Raw genomic sequence first — 20,831 nt, forward strand, 5'->3', positions numbered from 1 at the left:
TCCTCCGGACCGAGGTGTGCGTCATGAGGTCGACCTGGTTCCGGGAGCCAAATACTGCGTAACACACCAATGGCCGCTGCCCAAGGAGCAGTGCGACGTCATTGACGCCTTTTTCGTGCAAAGCACGACGCAGGGATGTTACGTGAGAGCAAGTCTCCCCGTTCGACACCCACGTTTTGTGTTCGGAAGCCGGACGGCAAGTGGTGTATCGCTCATGCTTATAATAAGCTAAACGCTGCCACCATTCCGGCTCAAATGCCAATTCCTAGAAAAGATGTTCTCCAGAACAATATGGTTGGCTGTACAAAGTACAGCTCAGTCGATGGGTATTACCAATTGCTCATGAGAGCGAGTGATATTCCGCTGATAGCGCCGAGTACTCCAAGCGGGATGCTCTGGGAGTGGCTGGTGATGCTTTAAGGGCTGCTAAATGCACTAGCAATATTTAATTGACTTGTGACGCAATTGGTTAGGCCCCATCAGGCGTATGCACAGACAAACATTGACGACATTTTCGTCCATGGCACCGGGGCGACGCCTAAAGGCGCTCGGCCAACCAGAAGTTAAACCGGCAACTGGTTTTGAGCACTGACTGTGATAACTTCCGTTTCCACCGGCGCAAGGCGCTCCACCGTCACACGAAGTGACGTATTCGCCTGCTTGACGGCTAGGAGCCACTTCGACAGAGCACGATTATCCATAACACGAGGCAGTTGGTGCAAAAAGTGATCCAGACCCTCGAGGTGTTCCGCACAGCGGGGGCGACCTCGGGGAGATGCTCGGCGGGGTTCCATGTATTGGATCTGAGCCAATAGTCAAGACCAGGTGCAACTTGTACCCGCAAGGATGTTGGGCTCATACGCGTGAGTTTTGCGCCTGACTGACAACTGTGATCGATCGAATTCAAAGATTTGGAATAGAAATTTGTTGTGTTCAGTAATAAGTATGAGTGCTTTTTGTCTATGGTTCGCTTGCTCAAATCTTTATGTACAGAGACCCGCTCGATAAATAGTCATCCTGCAACATTATGCGTGAAATGGACTTTCAAGATAGCGCAGTAAGAGTGTTGTCTGTGGGGCGAAGTTGCTGGTCGACTTCGAGGTATATTTGAATTCTGTTGAGCTGAGAGCTGCGGCGGACCCAACAAAATAAAAGTAAAATTAGCTTCGAACAAGGCCTGGATTCACCACTGCGTTGATAGCAAGCTTCGTGTTGGCCATGTGGACATTCCAGTCATCTTGCATTTACCCAGCAAATAACCAAATGTATTTTTCGAGCTTCAATTTATTCGCTGAGTATGAATGAGCGCTGTGAACGACAGTTAAATCCAATTTTGTGTCGATAATTCGAACACATTTTAAGAAACTGAACTCTCAAATCACTATGCTCGCTCGTGTCTCAAGCAACTTCTACATGTAATTTACCAGACGTAAGCAGCTTTTGCAACCATGGTCTTAGTTGTTATAACAGTCATCCGATGGAACGTCTTCTCACTAGGTGTTCATATTTTCTGACCCACTACTCGCATCATTTGCTTAAGTGGTGCCAGAAGACATCTTAATATTTGATACCCTTGCAAACTAATTGTTTTTGTCTCTTTTAAAGTATCAGGTTAATCAAAGTCCGCGACTTAAAGTCTGCCAACCTTACGTCCGGATACATACCGTATTAGTATCTATCAGTGTGGCCACATCCATTCCCTCGTCAAACTACCATGGACCACATCGTGCAATTTGTAGAGCATTTGCAGCCATACGCAGAGGTTGCAACCCCTTTGGATTTTCACTTCCTTCACGCTCATGTCGACAATTTGTCTGCATCACTTGGATTGGGCAGTGACCAGCTCTGCTATGTATTGTGCCTCTTTGTTGCATATCCACTAGCTGTTGTATACAAGATCTTGCCTACTGCTAGTCTCAAGCATATCTTTGATATTGTCATGGGTATTAGTATTGCGCAATTCGTGCTGGGTTCAGGATGGATCCACTCGTTTCTCTCGAGTTTGTTAACGTACTTGATGGTCAAATTTGGACCGCGTCAATACGCCCCCGCCATTGTATTTCTATTCAACATGCTCTATATGTCACTATCGCATATTTACCGACTATACGTGGATTACATGGGCTGGACATTGGATTTTACGGGTCCACAAATGCTTTTGGTTATCAAACTCACCAGCTTTGCGTACAATTATTTCGACGGTACTGTGGACAAAACTTTAGCAACAAAAGGCACTGAATTGTCTCCAAACAAGAGAAAAATGTACGAAGGGCGTCAAAAACTTGCTCTTACGGAACTTCCGTCGTTACTTGAATATTTTGGCTACGTCTATAGTTTTACGACGTTCCTCGCTGGTCCAGCTTTTGAAATTCGGGAGTATCTAGATGTTACGAAAGGTACTAAATTCTTGGTGAACGGCAAAAAGAAACAGCCTTCAAGTGTTTTGGCAGCGTTTTCCAAATTTCTTGTTGGTTCGATTTTGATGGCAGCTTTTGCAGTGTACGGACCATCGTACCCGTTATCGAATCTACACGACTCAAAAATTGCTGCACAACCATTATTGTACCAGCTTCGTGACTTGTACATTACGCTTGCTTTTTGCAAGGCCAAGTATTATTCAGCATGGAAGGTAAGTGTATTGTCCAGCTTAGTCTAAAGTGGTACAAATGTCCAAAAGTTACTACTTCATGTCAATAGATTGCTGAGGGGGCGACAGTTTTGTGCGGTTTTGGATTTGAAGGCTTTAATAAAGATGGATCGAGCCGCGGTTGGAATGGTGTAAGCAATATGGACATTCTAGGCTTCGAGTTTTCACAAAGTATCCGTGCTGCTTCGCGTGCGTGGAACAAAGGAACGCAAAATTGGCTAGAGCGCTACGTGTATACGCGTACAGGCAATTCGCTGATAGCCACGTACTTTATTTCGGCCTTTTGGCATGGCTTCTACCCGGGTTACTACCTCTTTTTCATGAGCTGTACGTAAAGTCTACAAAACATGGATATGTTTCTAATCGTACGAGATCTGTGGTGTATGTACAGTGCCGCTGGCCACGGCTGTGAATCGTCTGGCATTCAAGCGCCTGCGTCCACGATTTATTGAATCCGACGGATCGTTTGGATTTAAAAAGAAAGTCTATGATTTCGTCAGTTACCTGGTTACGCTTGTTGCGATGCACTACTTCGTCATGCCGTTCCAGGTACGTCGTGCGTATATTTTTTAAATTTTGTGATTTAATTTATATATTATTCTTTCCCTAGGCCATGTCGTGGGAAAACTCGATTGCTTCGCTGAAGAATGTGCACTTTGCTGGTCATATTGCAGCCGTTGTGTTGTATATCGTATTCTCGTGCATTCCAGTGCCAAAGCTTCAAAAGAAGATCGAATAGAGTTGTGACACCAAGTTTATGAAAGAAGTGCTCGTTACTGCTTCAAGCTGTGATGAGACAAAGGAAATATCGCAAGAAGATTCGATAGATTAATACAAGTAAGGGAAATGACTTTTCAACTCAACTTAAAGCTCATTTTGAGACGCAAGATGCTTCACTTCTTGACAAAAGCGTTGTACGGGGAAACCAATAACATTGTTGACACAGCCACGAACATCTCGAATGAAGCACCGTGCCCGACCTGCAACATATTCTTCCCATTAACTTACTGACATTTGCCATAACACGACTGCTACTTGCCTTGCAATCCATAAGATCCCGCCTTATCCATTGGCTCTCCTGTCGCAATGTAAGCTACATTGCGTTATTGCAATATTGCAATACCAACGTGTTAAAACGAATTGGCAATAATTATACGATAAAAGCGTCGTACCACGAATATCTTCTGGTTCTAGTCGACCAAACACCAGAAGAGTCTTTTCAAAAAACAAAAGCGGGTTGTCATTGCCTCTTTTAGTAGTGAACAGAGCCACTCCAGAATAGACTTCATGGGATCGATCGGACAATTTACTGAGCATGTTAAAAGCATCGTCCTCATCCTTGGGCTTTTCAAGAATCTCTCCGTCCAGCACCACAACGGTATCACATCCAATTACGACTAATGCATGATCGTCATCACGATTCTTGTTCCTTGAGACACGCTTTAGAACGTCTAGCGCCTTTTGCTTGGCATTCTCGATCACATAAAGATCAGGTGTCGGGAATTGTTCTTTGGGCAGATTCTCTTCGAAAGTGGACGGGATCACCTCAAAAGTAAGACCCTGATACCAAGAAAGTGTGATGATAATATCATGAGAAAAATAGAGACAAGTTCAAAAGGTTGTGTACTGTAAACATACGCAATGATGAAGAAGCTCCATGCGACGAGGACTCTGAGATGCGAGGATCACATTGTGCCTTCGGAGATGATTTAACGCGGTTGTCAACATAATGCCAAATTCTTAAATATTAGTCAATTATTGCATATAGTGGTTATGAGGAAAATCATTATTGGTTCAAGCGTCTTGACATCAATAGATCAAAAGACGACAACGTGACAAGATGCATCCATTGATCTCTAACTATCAGTTGTTCAGTTCCTGTATCTTTCATTTTAATTTCCGCTCAGTCAAAGCTATCAAGTAGATTTACGTATTCGTTTGAAGTCGCTTCCACTGCTATGATTCGTCATATCTTCATGCACTTAAGCTCGTCTTATACTTACACATCCAACATTACCAATTATTGTAGAATATTGAACGCGATACTAGTTCAAAGTATCAAATTGTGATCTCCACCTTGATCGTACATGCTCGAAAAATATCTTCGGTCGACTGTAGCCGTTACAGCGCTAATATCGTACGACTCGTCATCTAAGTGAGACAAAGTATAGCCAAGTGCAGATATTCATGAGTGAGAACGATGAAAGTCGTCGCAGTGGTGCCAAGCGGCATGGTGAGATTCGAAATCCACAAGTCCAGCAGCTTTTACAGCGAATTTACGAACCGAATCTCAGACCTGCTTCATTCACAGATGACAAACGTTCAAGGAATCTCATGTCTTTTGATAGTCGATCAGTTAAAACGCAGGAGATAGCGTTAAAGCCTAAGTTCCAAACGCGCACAAAGGTAGCGGCGAATTTGAACAATGCACCAACAAAAGCTGCGGGATTGCAACGATCTTTTGTCGCACACGATCGTAATTCGAAACCACCCTCAATAAGTATGATGAATTTACCTGTGATGCATCCGAGTCTTTCTAATGCAGTTGAAAGGATTCGAAATCTTCATGATCAACAGCATATTTCGAGCTCAAGTTCAGTGGTGTTTTCTCATTCAAATGCTGATGATACAGAACATGAGAGCAATCAGAAAAATGATGAGATAGGGTCGTACAAGGTATTGTCTTCTGCTTCTAAAGTGGTTCAGCGCAAAGCTTTTACTGCAACTCTTTCCTTTACTTCGTCTTTGAATCTCAATGCACACCATGTACAAGAACTCAAAGCTGGAAATTTCTTGTACTTACGCAAAAAGAGAGATACTGATATAATCATGTACGCACTTGAAGTAGTCGAGCACTTTGAAGTCAATCGATTAGATTATTATACCATGAGTCTTCGAGGTGTCACTCACTTTACAGCAGATCATTCCGAGTTCTGGACACTAGACAAATGGGAGATGGAATATTCGCGCTTGATGAAATTATTGACGATCCCATTCTTTCAAAAGTATAAAATGTGGAAACACTATAGTCTGTGGAAAACTTCGGTTCGCATGCACAAGATGTGCAATGCAAAAAAAGCTTTAAACAAGCATTTATTTCTTCTAGCGCCAAGTCTTCAATCAACCCTTTTAAAGTTACGCACACTTTGTCTTGACATCACCAAGTTAGACTTAATTCACTTTAGCCCCCAAACGACTTACTCATTACAACACTTTGAACTAGAACAGGAAAGAATTCGTGCACAAGTCGCGCATCAACTCGCTGACTTTTCAACCAAGTCCCTACATTTGTGTGTCAAAGCATGTGACGATGTCATTGATACTTTCTTAGCCGCGAACAAAATTTCAGCAGACCACAAAATGACTTTTATGGAGCGAGCTGCACTACGAAAACAATGTCGATTCTTAACCAATTTTCTTCGATTAGTTGACTTTTTTACCATTGACGCTACCATTCAACTCACAGTGTCTTCATTTCAGAAACTTTACACGATACTAACTGCTGGAAAAGCTCAAGATTCAACTACATATGAGACTCCTGCTCATCAAGTAAAACCGACAGGACAAGAGGCCAATGCAAATAAAACCGTTCAAGATCATGTCTTCACTGCAATCTTTGCGGTCGCTGTTGAGATTGAAGAGACTACGTTGAATTTAAATGCTATTCCAAATCATGATGCATGGAATGGAGCACTTCAATGTGCACTAAAAGAAGCTTTGAGCTTGGTCGAGACGCCAGCACGACATCTTGGACATGAATTACTTGCACCATACACTACTGCTAGTGCCGAAGATGAAGGCAAAGATGTGTGGTCAGTAGAGAAATTAAATGTTGCACTAATTCTGAACGAAGACGTTAGTTTTAGCACTCTTACAAATGATATCTTTAATGCGTTGGATGAAGCATTTGAAGCAGTAGAAGACTATTTGGACGTCTTTACTCCATATCACAATATTTACACCGAGAATGAACACCACGTGACACAATTCATGGACATGTACGCTCATGCACCTATTGAAGTGTTTGCCGACTTAGTCGAGAAATACAAAACCCAGGGTCAATTGTTTACGGAAATTCCAGAAGTTGCAACGATCGGGGTCATTCAAGTGGATTCGGCCGAGTTTAAAGCTCGTTTGCTACCCACTCCATCAAAATGCATTCTTGAAATTCGAACGCTGATCCCTCAACTCATGAAACTCGCGAGTTCCGAGCTGCTTCGAACACTTGACGACGTATCTCCTGTTGCATTTGCCTCACCATCGACACCAGATGCGTTTGTGAAGAAAGTCATGCATATGACAAAAGTGAATACTATGTTAACAGACTTGAAAAATCGATATCGTCGTGTGTACGACATGGGCGTTCTCATGGATAATTATGACTGGCGTGTTCCAGATGAGATTAAAGAGGATATTATTCTGATGAAAGAAGGTGTGTTGAGTTTAGAAGGCACACTCACACGTTTTGAAAGCGAGATTGATGCTGAGACGACACGTTTTTCACAAGTGATTCTTGAGAGTATCGCACCATTGAATCGAAATGCAAGTGTGCTCTTAGAAACATTGCACCACCCGAAATTGTCGACAGTCAAGACATCAATACGTGATGCATTGACTTTTCTAAACGCTCAGAAAGATGCACTTGATAAACTTGCAGAAGAAGCAAAAATGCTCACAATGTTTCAAATGCAATTAAGACAACAAGTAAGTGACTTTACGGAATTAAATGAAGTCGTCGCCCATTTTGAATTGAAACAGAAACTCTGGAGCAGTTTAGAAACGTGGCAAAAGCTTGCGACCGAAAACTCAGACACGGTGTTTGACGATATTGATGTAGCAGCGATTCAAACACAAGTGCAAGTATACTCGAAAGTAGCGTATCAAGCTCAGAAACAACTTCCTGGAAACGAGGTGGCTGATCTCTTACATCAAGAAGTTGGGAATTTTAAACTTGTTTTGCCAGTCGTGACGGATTTGCGTTCGTCATCGCTTAAAGATCGCCATTGGAAACAGATTCATGCTGCATTAGGCTTCCAGATGAAAGGAGAGAAGAGTATTACGCTGGGTAGCTTAATTGAACACAATGTCATGAAGCATGGTGAAGTGATCAGCGCTGTAGCGATTGCTGCACAGCAAGAAGGTGTTCTTGAAGAAATGCTGAAGAAAGTCATTGGTGTATGGGCTACGACGGAGTTTGAAGTTAAATTGTATAAGGAAACCAAGGATGTCTTTATTCTTGGAAGTGTCGAGGAGGTCATAGCCAAATTGGATGATTCGATTGTCACAATCAGTACAATAATGGGCTCACGATTTGTGAGTGCGATTCAAGGAGAGGTTGAAGCTTGGCGAAAGAAACTCGTTGCGTTGCAAGAAACGCTTGACGAATGGCTTCTTGTGCAAAAGAATTGGATGTATCTAGAGAATATCTTTTCAGCACCAGATATCCAACGTCAATTACCGGACGCGTCCAAGATTTTTAGTCACGTAGATGCTTCTTGGAAAGCAATAATGCGACGAACACACGACACTTCTAATGTATTGATAGCCGGGACTATCCCCGGCATTAAAGAAATGTTACAGCAGCACAATGCTCATCTCGATAAAATTCAAAAAAATCTAGAAGATTATCTCGAGACAAAACGAATGGCGTTTCCACGCTTTTACTTTCTATCAAACGATGAATTGCTTGAAATTTTGGCTCAATCTAAGAATCCACAAGCTGTACAACCACATCTTCGAAAATGCTTCGAGAATCTCGTTAAACTGGATTTCGGAGACGTTCCGGGTAGTGTTGATATGATTGCGATGTTTTCGTCGGAGAATGAGCGCGTTCCATTAGGAAAAAATCTTAAAGCACGTGGAAATGTCGAAGATTGGCTCAAAGCTCTTGAAGTGAGTATGAAACAATCAATTTACAAGCTTATGAAGGCTGGATTAGTCGATTATGATACAAAGCAGCGCTCTATGTGGGTCTGTGACCATCCTGGCCAAGTTGTCGCTACAGTGGTTCAAATGATGTGGGCTCGTAGTACTGAAGAAGCTTTAAACAGTCAGAACCCAGTGGAGCAATTGCACGTTTGGTTTCAACGCAACTTGTACGAATTAAATGAATTGATTGTGAAAATTCGTGGAAATCTCAAACCATTAGAACGCAAAGTTATTGTCGCTTTGGTGACTACTGATGTACATGCTCGAGATATGATCGAACATTTGTGGAAAGCTCAAGTCGATTCCGTGAGCAATTTTATCTGGCAACAACAACTTCGATATTATTGGGACGTTCAAGCAGACGATGTGATCATTCGACACTCTGATTCTGCTATTCAATATGGTTACGAATACATGGGTGCAACGTCTCGCCTTGTGATTACACCACTCACAGATCGTTGCTGGATGACACTTACAGGAGCGTATGGCATGAAATTGGGTGCTGCTCCAGCGGGTCCCGCAGGTACAGGGAAAACTGAGAGTAGTAAAGATTTAGCCAAAGCCATGGCTATTCAATGTGTTGTTTTTAATTGTAGTGATCAAATTGATTATAAAATGATGGGTAAACTCTTTCGTGGACTTGCACAAGCTGGAAATTGGACGTGCTTAGATGAATTCAATCGCATTGATATTGAAGTTTTATCCGTTGTAGCTCAGCAGCTTTTACTTTTACGGGAAGGTCGCCTTCAGAAGAAAGAACACATGAATTTTATGGGAATTGACATTGGATTAAAAGATCATCATGTGATTGTCACTATGAATCCAGGATACGCTGGTCGAACGGAATTACCGGATAATCTAAAAGTTTGTTTCCGACCAGTATCCATGATGGTACCAGACTATGCTCTTATTGCTGAGATTATGCTCTTTGCTGAAGGATTTAGTGACGCACGTGCTTTGTCTCGAAAAATGTGTAAGCTTTATATACTCTGCAGCGAACAATTGTCGCAACAGCCTCACTATGATTATGGCCTTCGTGCTGTCAAGTCGGTGCTTGTGATGGCGGGAGCTTTAAAACGTGCGAATCCAACTGTGATTGAAGACATTACGTTGATTCGTGCTCTTCGAGAGAGTAATATTCCAAAGTTTTTAGCTGAAGATCTTCCATTGTTCCATGCTATTGTATTGGATTTATTTCCAGGAACCATGATACCTCAAAACGAGTCAAGTGAATTTCAAGCGTGTTTAGAAGAAGAAATAATTAAAGCAGGATTTCAACAAGTGCCTGCATACATGACGAAAGTTGTTCAACTCTTTGATATTTTAAATGTTCGCTTTGGAGGAACAATTGTTGGTCCAACTGGAGCAGGCAAGACATCGTGTTATCGGATGCTTCAATCCACTATGACGTCGTTACGTGCGAAAGGCTCGATGAATCCAATTTACCAGACTGTACATGCTCGAGTTTTAAATCCAAAATGCATTTCAATGGGTGAACTCTATGGTGAGTTCCATGAAGCAACTCAAGAGTGGCACGATGGATTAGCATCAAGTATTATGCGTGAAGCCGTGGCAGATGATTCTAATGATGTGAAATGGACAGTATTTGATGGACCTATTGACGCTCTTTGGATTGAAAATATGAATACAGTGCTTGATGATAATATGACACTATGTCTTGCAAATGGAGAACGAATCAAACTTCGAAACGAAATGAATATGTTGTTTGAAGTCATGGATCTTGCAGCTGCATCTCCTGCTACCGTCAGTCGCATTGGAGTTGTCTATATTACAGATACGGATCTCAATTGGATGCCATTTGTCAAGACGTGGATGGAAAATGAACTTGCCATGGATTTCCCATCGACAGGTCGTGCTCGTCTTCAATTTCTTCTTGATCAATGTCTTGAAAAAACTATCCACTTCACTCGACACCAAACCGTGGAACTTGTTCCGACAGTTGATATAAATCTTGCTACTAGTTTCTGTCGTCTCTTTGCGTGTTTATTCCATCCTGATAATGGAATCGAGTACGTCACGCTCGATACAGAAACTATGCTTGAGTTGTTGGACAAGATCTTTGCCTTCTCTATCATTTGGTCCATTGGTGCTACGATGCCTGTAGATTCACATTCACGCTTTGATGCTTTTACACGTGATTTAATGACTGAAGTGAAAATTAAACTCCCAGCGACGGGACTTGTCTTTGACTACTTTGTCGATGTCAAAGGAGCTCAATTTCGTGCTTGGAGTGACGTCGTCCCCAAGTTTGTCTACAACCAACACGTGCCGTACTTTCAAATGATCGTTGCAACGTCAGAATCGATTCGATTTACCTCATTATTGCGTGTATTGACAAGTGCTAAGCGGCCTACTTACATCACAGGTATCACTGGAACCGGTAAGACGGTGCTTATTCAAGATTTATTACGCGAATTAACGTCATCTGCAACAAATGCAAACGGAGATGAAAGCGTTGCTTCAACAACATCGAAGGTAATGAATCTTTGTATTAATTTCTCAGCTCAAACCTCAAGTCTTATGACACAATTAACGATCGAAAATAAACTTGAGAAAAAACGCCGAAATCTCTTGGGTCCTGTTGCTGGAACGCGAATGGTTCTTTTTGTCGATGATGTGAATCTTCCAGCTGTTGAGGAATACGGAGCGCAAGGTCCGATTGAATTACTGCGTCAATTTCTTGATTTTCAAGGATTTTATGATCGAGATAAACTCTTTTGGAAAGACATTACCGACACAATGTTACTAACTGCAGCAGCTCCAGCTGGAGGTGGTCGATCGCAGTGTACCCCACGATTTGTCCGTCATTTCCACGTTTTGAGCATGTATCCTGCAGGCGAAGCGGCTTTAAAACTTATTTTCTCTTCAATTCTTGGAGGATTCCTCACTTCATTCGCTCCATCGATTCAATTAATGAAAGACAGTGTGATTGCCAGTATTATTGACACTTATAATCAAGTGACGTTGCATCTGTTGCCAACACCGGATAAATTTCACTATACGTTTAATCTGCGCGATATATCAAAGGTATTTCAAGGAATTCTAATGATTTCACCTTCGAAATGTACAGATGTTGAGAGCATGAACCGTTTGTGGATTCATGAAGCTTCGCGAGTGTTTCAAGATCGATTGATCAATACAACGGATCACGCATGGTTTGAAGAGCTTGTGTGTTCGTTACTGCGACGTCATTTTAATTGCAATTGGACTCGTGAGTCACTCTTTCACTCATCTTGTCCTTTATTGTTTGGAGATTTCATGCAAGAAGGCGTTCCTACGCCATTGTACGAACACTGCAATGATCTTGGAAAAGTGACGAAAAGTCTGGACAATTACTTGGAAAGCTACAATTTGACGTTTGCAAATAAAATGAATCTCGTGTTCTTTCGTGATGCGATCGCACACTTGTCGCGACTTGTACGAATTCTTCGTCAACCTCGAGGTAATGCAATGCTAATTGGTGTTGGTGGTAGTGGAAAACAATCGCTAGCACGTCTTGGTGCGTTTATTCTTGATGCAAAGTGCGTACAGGTTGAAATCACACGTGGGTATAGTACGAATGAATTTCATGAAGACTTGAAAAAAGTTATGATCTCGGCTGGTGTGGATGGCCAGTCGACTGTCTTTCTCTTTACTGATAGTCAGATTGTTCATGAAAGTTTTGTCGAAGATATCAATAATATCTTAAATAGCGGTGAAGTTCCGAATCTGTTTGCTTCGGATGAAATGGATCGCATAATTGCAGACGTACGTCCGATTGTCAAAATTCTTGCAATTCCCGAAACACGAGACAATTGCATCGCCGTCTTTATTGATCGTGTACGTACGTATTTACACATTGTATTGGCCATGTCACCTGTTGGTTCTGCATTACGTGTGCGGTGTCGTGCGTTTCCATCGCTTATTAATTGCTGTACGATCGATTGGTATATGAATTGGCCACGAGAAGCATTGCAGTCAGTAGCTGATCGATTATTGACAAACGTGTCATTACCTTCTGATGAGATTCGAAAAGCTCTTGTCAATATGTGCTCGATAGTCCACACAACCTCAAATGACTTCAGTCTCGAATTCGCAAGTCAATTACAACGTTACGTCTACACGACCCCGAAAAGTTATCTCGATCTGATTAATTTGTATCTTAAAATGCTGCATGAGAAGCGTACAGGACTACAGATTCTAAGACATCGAATGGAAGTGGGGGTTCAGAAACTTGACGATACCAATAATATTGTCGATGCGCTCAAATCTGAATTAATTGCTCTTCAGCCAGTTCTTACAATTAAAGCTAAAGAAGCAGAAGAATTGCTTCAACGTGTGTCGATAGACCAAAAAGCTGCCGCAATTGTACGTGAACGCGTAGCTCTTGACGAAGCTTTGGTGACCCAACAAGCAGAGCAAGTGGCTATTGTCCAAGCTGATGCACAAAAAGATCTGGACGTGGCGATGCCAGCTTTGACAAACTCAATTAAAGCGCTTGATAGTTTGTCCAAGAATGACATAACTGAAGTTAAGTCCTTTGCAAAGCCTCCTGAAGCTGTTGAGACGGTCATGAACGCTGTGTGTTTACTCTTTAATGAAAAACAAAATTGGGATTCGGCGAAAAAGATCTTAAGCGATGTTGCATTTCTCGACAAACTTCGAAATTTTGACAAGGACAACATATCGTCTGCTACGCTCAAGAAACTAAGTAAAGCTGTGTCGGAACCAGGAATGGCCGTTGAAATTGTATCAAAAGTCTCTAAAGCTGCTACGTCTCTTTGTCTCTGGGTACATGCTATGGACGTGTATTCCAAAGTCGCCAAGGATGTAGGTCCCAAGAAGGAGAAACTGGAGCAAATGAATCAAAAATTAGCTCAAGCGAATGAAATATTGAGTCAAAAACAAGCGGAACTTCGAATTGTGAACGAGAATGTGGCTAGATTGGAACAGCAATGCAAAGAAACATTGGATGAAAAGGATTTGCTTGCAAAAGACGCTTTTGTGACGGAATCAAGACTTCTCAGAGCTGAGAAACTCATTGCAGGCTTGTCAGTAGAAGGTACACGTTGGAAAGAGAGCGTATCGGTCTTAAATGACTCAATCTTGGCATTGATTGGTGATACATTCCTTGCGGCGGCATGCATTTCGTACTTTGGCCCATTCACAGGGGAATTTCGGCTTCGCATTGTGGCCCAATGGATCGCTCAAACACAAGATTTGAGCATTCCTTTTTCATCAGGATATCAATTGTCAACGATACTTGGAAGTCCGGTGGAAATTCGTGAGTGGCAAGTAAATGGTTTACCAAGTGACTTGACGTCGACAGATAATGCCATTCTTGTGACGAGAGGCGAACGTTGGCCATTAATGATTGATCCACAAGGTCAAGCGAACAAATGGCTCAAAAAAATGTATTCTACGACATTAGAAGTAACGAAAATGACCAATTTAAACTTGTTACGAGTTTTAGAGACGTGTATTCGAAATGGAAAGACACTTTTAATTGAAGATATTGACGAGACGTTAGAACCGTCGTTAGAGCCAATATTACAAAAAGCGTTTTATCAACTAGGAGGACGAAACCTCATTCGTTTAGGCGACTCGGACGTGGACTATGATCCTGCTTTTAAATTGTATTTTACAACGAAATTGCCCAATCCACACTATCTCCCTGAAGTCTTTATTAAAGTGACTGTTATTAACTTTACAGTGACCATGGATGGATTGGAAAATCAACTTCTTGGAGACGTTGTACGTCACGAGCGACCAGAAATTGAAGAAAAAAAGAATCGACTTGTTTTGACGATGGCACAGGATCGAAAAGAATTAAAAGAAATTGAAGATCAAATTCTCAAACAGCTTTCAGAATCAACAGGCAACGTTTTAGATGATCAAAATCTAATTGATACCCTTCAATCGTCCAATGTCACATCTCGTACCATTAAAGAGCGCGTACTTGAATCTGAAGCTACTGAACTCGAGATTAATCGCGCGCGGGAAGAATATCGTCGTGTGGCTACACGTGGGTCCATTCTTTACTTTGTCGTGGCAAATCTCGCTCTCATTGATCCAATGTATCAATACTCCCTTCCGTTTTTTCAACGATTGTTTAACGTTTGCTTTCACAAAGCTTTAAAAACTGATTCTCTGCACAAACGGCTTCAAAGCCTAGTAGATTTCCAAACTCGGCACATCTATGTCAATATCTGCCGTGGTCTCTTTGAGGTTCATAAAGTCATTTTTGCAATGCTAATTTGCTGCAAGATTCTCCTTCATTCCGGCAAAATTTCGAAGCATGAATGGCATTTATATCTTCGTGGCGCTTCGCTAGGACCTGATCGCTCGAAACAGTTGATAAACCCACATCCTGCAAGCATAACTGAAGCACAATGGGCTTTACTATCGGAACTTGAGACTCTTGAGACTTGCTCGATTGAGAAATCACAAGATTCGAAAATAAATCCCTTTCAAGGTATTTGTACTTCGTTAACAAATGTTTGGCCGGACTGGCAAAAATGGCTTCAAGAACCTGATTTTCTTGAAAACACAAGCGCATGTCCTGGTGATTATGGCACGCAATTGAGTGCGTTTCAAAAGGTGCTGCTTTTACGAGGTTTAGCTGAAGAAAAGGTGCCACAAGCTGTGCTACATTTGATTGCCACTGCAATGGGTCCAGATTTTGGACGGAATGCATCGATTTCAATGGAGGAGATTTACAATGACACTGATCGAAAGACACCATGTATCTTTGTATTATCAGCTGGTGCTGATCCAACTGGGATGCTACTTCGTTTTGCAAAAGAACTGACGTTTCTTGATCGTTTACATCTCATTTCACTTGGTCAAGGACAAGGTCCACGTGCTGAAAAGCTGATTGAAAGTAGCCAACAGGCTGGAGATTGGGTCTTACTTCAAAATTGTCATCTTGCAAAGTCGTGGATGCCAATGTTAGAGACATTGGTCAACGATATGGCTCAACGTACGGATGAACAGTGTCAATCGACCTTTCGTCTCTTTTTAACAAGTTTTCCAGCAGCGTATTTTCCTGTCACCATTCTTCAAAATGGTATTAAACTTACGAATGAACCACCAAAAGGGATTCGAGCTAATCTACGTCGTTCATTTACGACCATTGTGTCAGAACAAGTACTTGAAAGGTTTCAGGAATCGGATCACTTTGAAACAGGCGAGAAGAAAGCACATGTTTGGAAATCGCTCGTATGTGCACTGACATTTTTCCATGCCATTGTACAAGAAAGACGTAAATTTGGTGCATTGGGTTGGAATATCAAGTATGAATTTAACGAAACGGACTTGGAGACATCGTTAACTAGTTTATATCAGTTTCTCGATGAACAACCACGAATTCCATGGGATGCTTTGTGCTATGTGACGGGTCAAATTAATTATGGAGGACGAGTGACAGATGATTGGGATCGACGCTGTTTAATGAGTATCCTGAGTCACTTTTACACACCAAATGTGCTCGAAGTAGGTCATGCATACTCGACATCAAAAGTGTATCATGTACCAATGGAACTCTCACATGGAGCAATTCAATCGTATCTTGATACACTTCCTTCTTTTGATAATCCAGACATTTTTGGAATGCACAATAATGCTAATGTCACGTACGAACGTCATGAAAGTACGACCATGCTGCAATTAATTCTCAGTCTTGAGCCACGAGATCATGGTACTGGAGGTACAATCTCAAATGATCAACGTGTGCTGGATCTTGCTCTTTCAATTGAAGAAAAAATACCATTAGATCTCGAACTTCAAGATGCTGGACCAACAACTTTCAAAACTCGAAAAGTTTCCGAAACAATTGTTATGGATTCATTAGCTACTGCTCTTGGACAAGAAATCATAAAATTTAATACTCTATTACATCGTTTACGCACATCTTTGCAAGATATTCAAAAAGCAATTAATGGACTCATTGTCATGTCTTCTGACTTGGATCATATGTATATGGCATTTCTAGCTAATCGAGTGCCACAGATTTGGATGTCACTTAGTTTTGCGTCGTTAAAACCATTAGCATCCTGGGTACACGACTTACTTGATCGTGTAACCTTTTTTCGTCACTGGCTTAAACATGGTGAACCCATTATCTTTCGACTAAATGTCTTTTTCTTCCCTCAAGGTTTCCTAACCGGCACTCTTCAGAATTATGCACGCAAGTATCAAACTGCAATTGACTCACTTGCATTTACATTTACAGTCTTAGATATAAAGAATGTTCAAGAATTAAATCAAAGTCCGACGGATGGTGTTTACATTGATGGACTTTGGTTACAAGGTGCCAAGTGGTCGACTACTCATGGTCTGCTAGAAGATGCAATACCTGGTGAAATGTTTGCACCCATGTCTATCGTACACTTTTTGCCAACTACTTCCACAAGTACTGAGAAATCCATGTATGCATGCCCAGTTTACAAGACATCAGTACGACAAGGGACATTGTCGACAACAGGGATATCAACTAATTACGTCATTGCTGTCCACCTTCCGAGTCATAAACCACCAGATTATTGGGTACGAATGGGTGCAGCCTTCTTGCTGAATCTTGATGATTAAAACGTTAATACCTAGAAACACCCACCTACCATGGATCATGTAAAAAAACACACGTTGCATTATGTCTTATGTCATTAATGGGGGTATCCAACTTGCCGGAAAAGGGCCATTTCATCCTCTTGATACAACTACACTTGGCTTTCTTCTCACCACACTCCTCTTTTCGTTAATACGAGTCCATAGAGATAGTGGATGCTCGCGAACTCGTTGGCATAAACATGCTGTCGCGCATACTGGGCGTGAGTGTTGAGATACTCTCCCTGGAATCGACACTGTATGCTCTGTCAATACGTTTGCTCTTTCGTTTGTATACGCACGTGTCTTTATCTATCCGAATACCCCATTGAAATTCTTCCGCTTTCGTCACGACATCCAGAAACTCATTCAGCTTGACAATGCGATCGATAATGAGCTGATCTGAGAAAAATCCCGTAAGACTTTGGGTCTGTAACTCTGGAATATCGTGATCGCTGCTGGGATTTTTAGCCTTTAGTGTAGCCGCCAAATTTCTACAATAATTGACGATGTCGTAAAAATTCCATACAAACTATACATGTTTCGACAATCATGTAAACCACTTACAAGAATGTGCTGTATCGATGCCATAATACCAACGTGCCTCGAATGTCTGTCTCAATTAACAGCTTGTACTCAACATACTGTCGCCCCTGTTTCGTCTTGATACGACTATTTTCATGACACAATCCATAATGTGTTATATCTCTCCATTAGAAATACCATACACGAGTAGTCATACCTGTCGACCACTTTCGCTGAAAGCAAAGAGATTTCACGCATTTGGTCAATTTTAGTCTGGTACGAATCAAGTGTCTGACGTAGCTGTACGTGTTCACGACGTAAATCAACACTGGCGTTTTGTAATGCCATGTTTAAAATTGAAGCACGTAATTTTTCATTCTCTTCTTCCAAATGACGTTTCTTGGCTGCTGCTTCAGCCAATTGAGCTTCATACTGACGTGCTGCTTCCTCAGCCTTGGCCACTTTATCAGCGGCGTCTGATAGTACACGCTCGGTCCTTTTCATTGGTGGGCCCATATCTGTATGCTACTGTTATGGAAGAAGAAGGGGGAAGTCGACAAGTGAGTCTTTTCCCAAGTCATAATGTTGTAAAAGTTACGCACCAAGTCCTTGGTCCTGTGTATGAAGGGGGGGCGCTTTCTCTCAAGCAACAAGGAGCGAGATGTTCGCCGCCAATTGAGAAAACTGGTTTCTGCTGCTTTCCTTCTCGTTTCGTTGCCGTCCGTCTGATGCCAGACAACTCGGCGACGAAGCAAATGCAGCTGGTACGACGTTCAGTTTCGCTCTCCCAGGTCTTCTGTTATTGGTCGAACAAACGCACGCACAGAAAACGACCAAAAGGAGCTTATTCGTGAGGATTTGGACCGGGTAAATTATTTTGGCAACATAACGGCAGAGGAAAGAATTTTGTCTTGCATAGATAGAAATCGAAAGGTCATGTCAAGTGAGTAAGAGAAGGAGCTCGAGCGTCGTTAAGAACTGGATCATGCGTCAGCACATGAGTCAAATAACTGAACAATCTGCGTCGCTATATTTCACTATTTTAAGACAAGCATATTATCGGAATTATTAAAGTGGACGACGAAAAAAATGGTTCAGTTTCTAAAGATTTGAACGTCTTTAAATTGACAGTATGAACAGTGAGCTGTAACATGACAAGGTAATGCAGTCAGTCAGGATTCTTTTATCTTGACGGCGAAAGAAAGGGGTACATACTATCCAATTTGTGGACAGTTCGATATGCTGACATAATTCTGCAATTAGCCTTTTTGTCTCGCCTTATGTTTCAAATGGGTTGTTAACATGTAACAATTAATATTTTATATTGTACTTGCTAAAGTATGCACGAGCCGATGATGTAACATTAAGAACGGTGTCATCATTGCTTTATGTAAAGAGCATATTTATATGGTTTGGTATGGACTATTACGAAATAAATGCAGAGTCAGTCGCTACACTAATCCTGACGAAAGAATCATGAATCATAGTATGAATCTGACTACGATGATTGGCTGATATTAACAACGACCGTACAAATTTGGAGTAAATGTTTGAAGGCGACATAACAATTTACGTCACATTTAGTGATTCGTCAAAAATTTCTATGATCACTAGAAATAAAGATTTTGGCAGGAGGGAAAAATCAGATTTTCCAATTCAAAACTCGATTTTTTAATTGCGCGCATAATTGATAGAAATTAAAGTCTTTATGAAATCACCAACAAAAATTGTTCAAACGGCATCGTCGCATATGGAACTTTAAGATACTCAGTAGTCCGCCTTAACCTACAGTGCCCAGAACATGTTATTGAATTCCGTATAAAAGTAGCTAGAACGAATATCTTTAAGCCTACAGATCAAGGCTGCAATAACAAGCTACTGATACGATCTAAAAGTCAGTGTACAGCGATTACTAGTAGTTAACGCTAGTGATGCAAGACAAGCCTACCTGTGAGGTTACCGTGATGTGAACCTTTGTCATGATATTGTTTGTCGTGGGATTGAATGTAGAGCGAACAAATTGCAGTATACACTCTCCCAGACATTTCGTATTGTATTCCTGGGAAGTACCTCTGGACGCACAAGTCATTGTCTCTTCCACGACTTTTGGCTGCAGTCATTGATAGTTCTTACGTCGAAAAAGACGCTTAAATGGCTTAATATACAGAATAAACCAGCTTGAAGTGTTATCATGGAGCATTAAGCTGTGGACAACTACACCGCCAGCCACAATTCGCCTTTGCTGGTAGATGACAGTGCAATTTGCTCTCATCCGTGAATTTAAAGGATGAGGCTCGATGACTCTGACAAATTCAGTGCTACTGGTGACTGCGGTCAAATTGTAGTTGTCATCCAATACGTGTGATCGCATGTTATCGAAGGTTTTTGACATATGGTGTAGGAAGATAGAGAGGATATTTGTGCTTTGGGTATAAATGTTCCAAAGGTTCTGCAGCTCCCAGCCAATGCGATAGAAAATTGGCAACAAACCTTTTTTTCAGAGCAAAGAGAAATTAGATGTGGCCAGGAGCAGAACGACCGTGGTATGTTTCGGTTTGGAGGGCCGCCAACAACTTTAACGATTATATAAATGCCAAACATCCTTCAAGGATAGGTTGCCGCTCAACTTAATTTGATAGATTTAACCAACAGCACTCCCCGATGTTCGATTTAGCCAATCACGAGAGGATGAGAACTGCAAGGTGTGCGCGAGCTTTTAGAGCGTGAGTCCAGTTATACATGAATCGTGGTCCGACGAGCCCGCATGCAAGTCTTTCCTAAAATCGCGCCAGCTCAGATTTTTGCTGACAAATATTCTTCAGCAGGTTAAAGGCTCCACAAAAGAGGATGCCATTTTATGACAAGATTCAATCTTCAGAAAGGCATGTTATCTTCAACATTGACATATTCTACCACAGTACCCCATAAAGGGGTGATACCATGCAGGTACCTTCAACAGTCCGATGAGACTACTTGACCAATATAAATAAAGCTGTCGTATGTACGTTGAACAAATCCGTGCGACGTGAGCGCTAGTGTGACTCACACCTCTTGCCGTATCTTTGCGCGCCACGATGCTCACAAAGATTCTTTCCCCGGGACTGTAATGAGCCTTAAATAGTCATTA

At 41.7% G+C, this 20,831-nt stretch overlaps 4 protein-coding genes across 4 annotated transcripts; 2 read left to right on the plus strand and 2 right to left on the minus strand.

The window, feature by feature from the left end:
• Positions 1-1,714: 1,714 nt before the first annotated feature.
• On the plus strand, positions 1,715-3,386 carry PHALS_11222 (lysophospholipid acyltransferase; the record flags this gene model as incomplete). Its single annotated transcript, XM_024726779.1, has 4 exons — positions 1,715-2,629; positions 2,698-2,974; positions 3,039-3,196; positions 3,258-3,386. The coding sequence occupies 4 exons, from the start codon at positions 1,715-1,717 to the stop codon at positions 3,384-3,386; spliced, it is 1,479 nt and encodes a 492-aa protein (XP_024577422.1).
• A 292-nt stretch (positions 3,387-3,678) lies between these two features.
• PHALS_11223 (septum formation protein maf) lies at positions 3,679-4,375 on the minus strand (the record flags this gene model as incomplete). The annotated part of the gene is made up of 3 exons (XM_024726780.1): positions 3,679-3,740; positions 3,820-4,207; positions 4,286-4,375. The coding sequence occupies 3 exons, from the start codon at positions 4,373-4,375 to the stop codon at positions 3,679-3,681; spliced, it is 540 nt and encodes a 179-aa protein (XP_024577423.1).
• A 459-nt stretch (positions 4,376-4,834) lies between these two features.
• On the plus strand, positions 4,835-17,164 carry PHALS_11224 (dynein heavy chain; the record flags this gene model as incomplete). Its single annotated transcript, XM_024726782.1, has 2 exons — positions 4,835-7,351; positions 7,406-17,164. 2 exons carry the CDS (start codon positions 4,835-4,837, stop codon positions 17,162-17,164), a joined length of 12,276 nt encoding a protein of 4,091 aa, XP_024577424.1.
• Positions 17,165-17,330: 166 nt separating this feature from the next.
• On the minus strand, positions 17,331-18,220 carry PHALS_11225 (myosin-like protein; the record flags this gene model as incomplete). The annotated part of the gene is made up of 3 exons (XM_024726783.1): positions 17,331-17,673; positions 17,747-17,851; positions 17,922-18,220. 3 exons carry the CDS (start codon positions 18,218-18,220, stop codon positions 17,331-17,333), a joined length of 747 nt encoding a protein of 248 aa, XP_024577425.1.
• Positions 18,221-20,831: the final 2,611 nt, after the last annotated feature.

This window comes from Plasmopara halstedii (assembly GCF_900000015.1).
Source record: "Plasmopara halstedii genome assembly, contig: Scaffold_526, whole genome shotgun sequence".
Classification (NCBI taxonomy): domain Eukaryota; phylum Oomycota; class Peronosporomycetes; order Peronosporales; family Peronosporaceae; genus Plasmopara; species Plasmopara halstedii.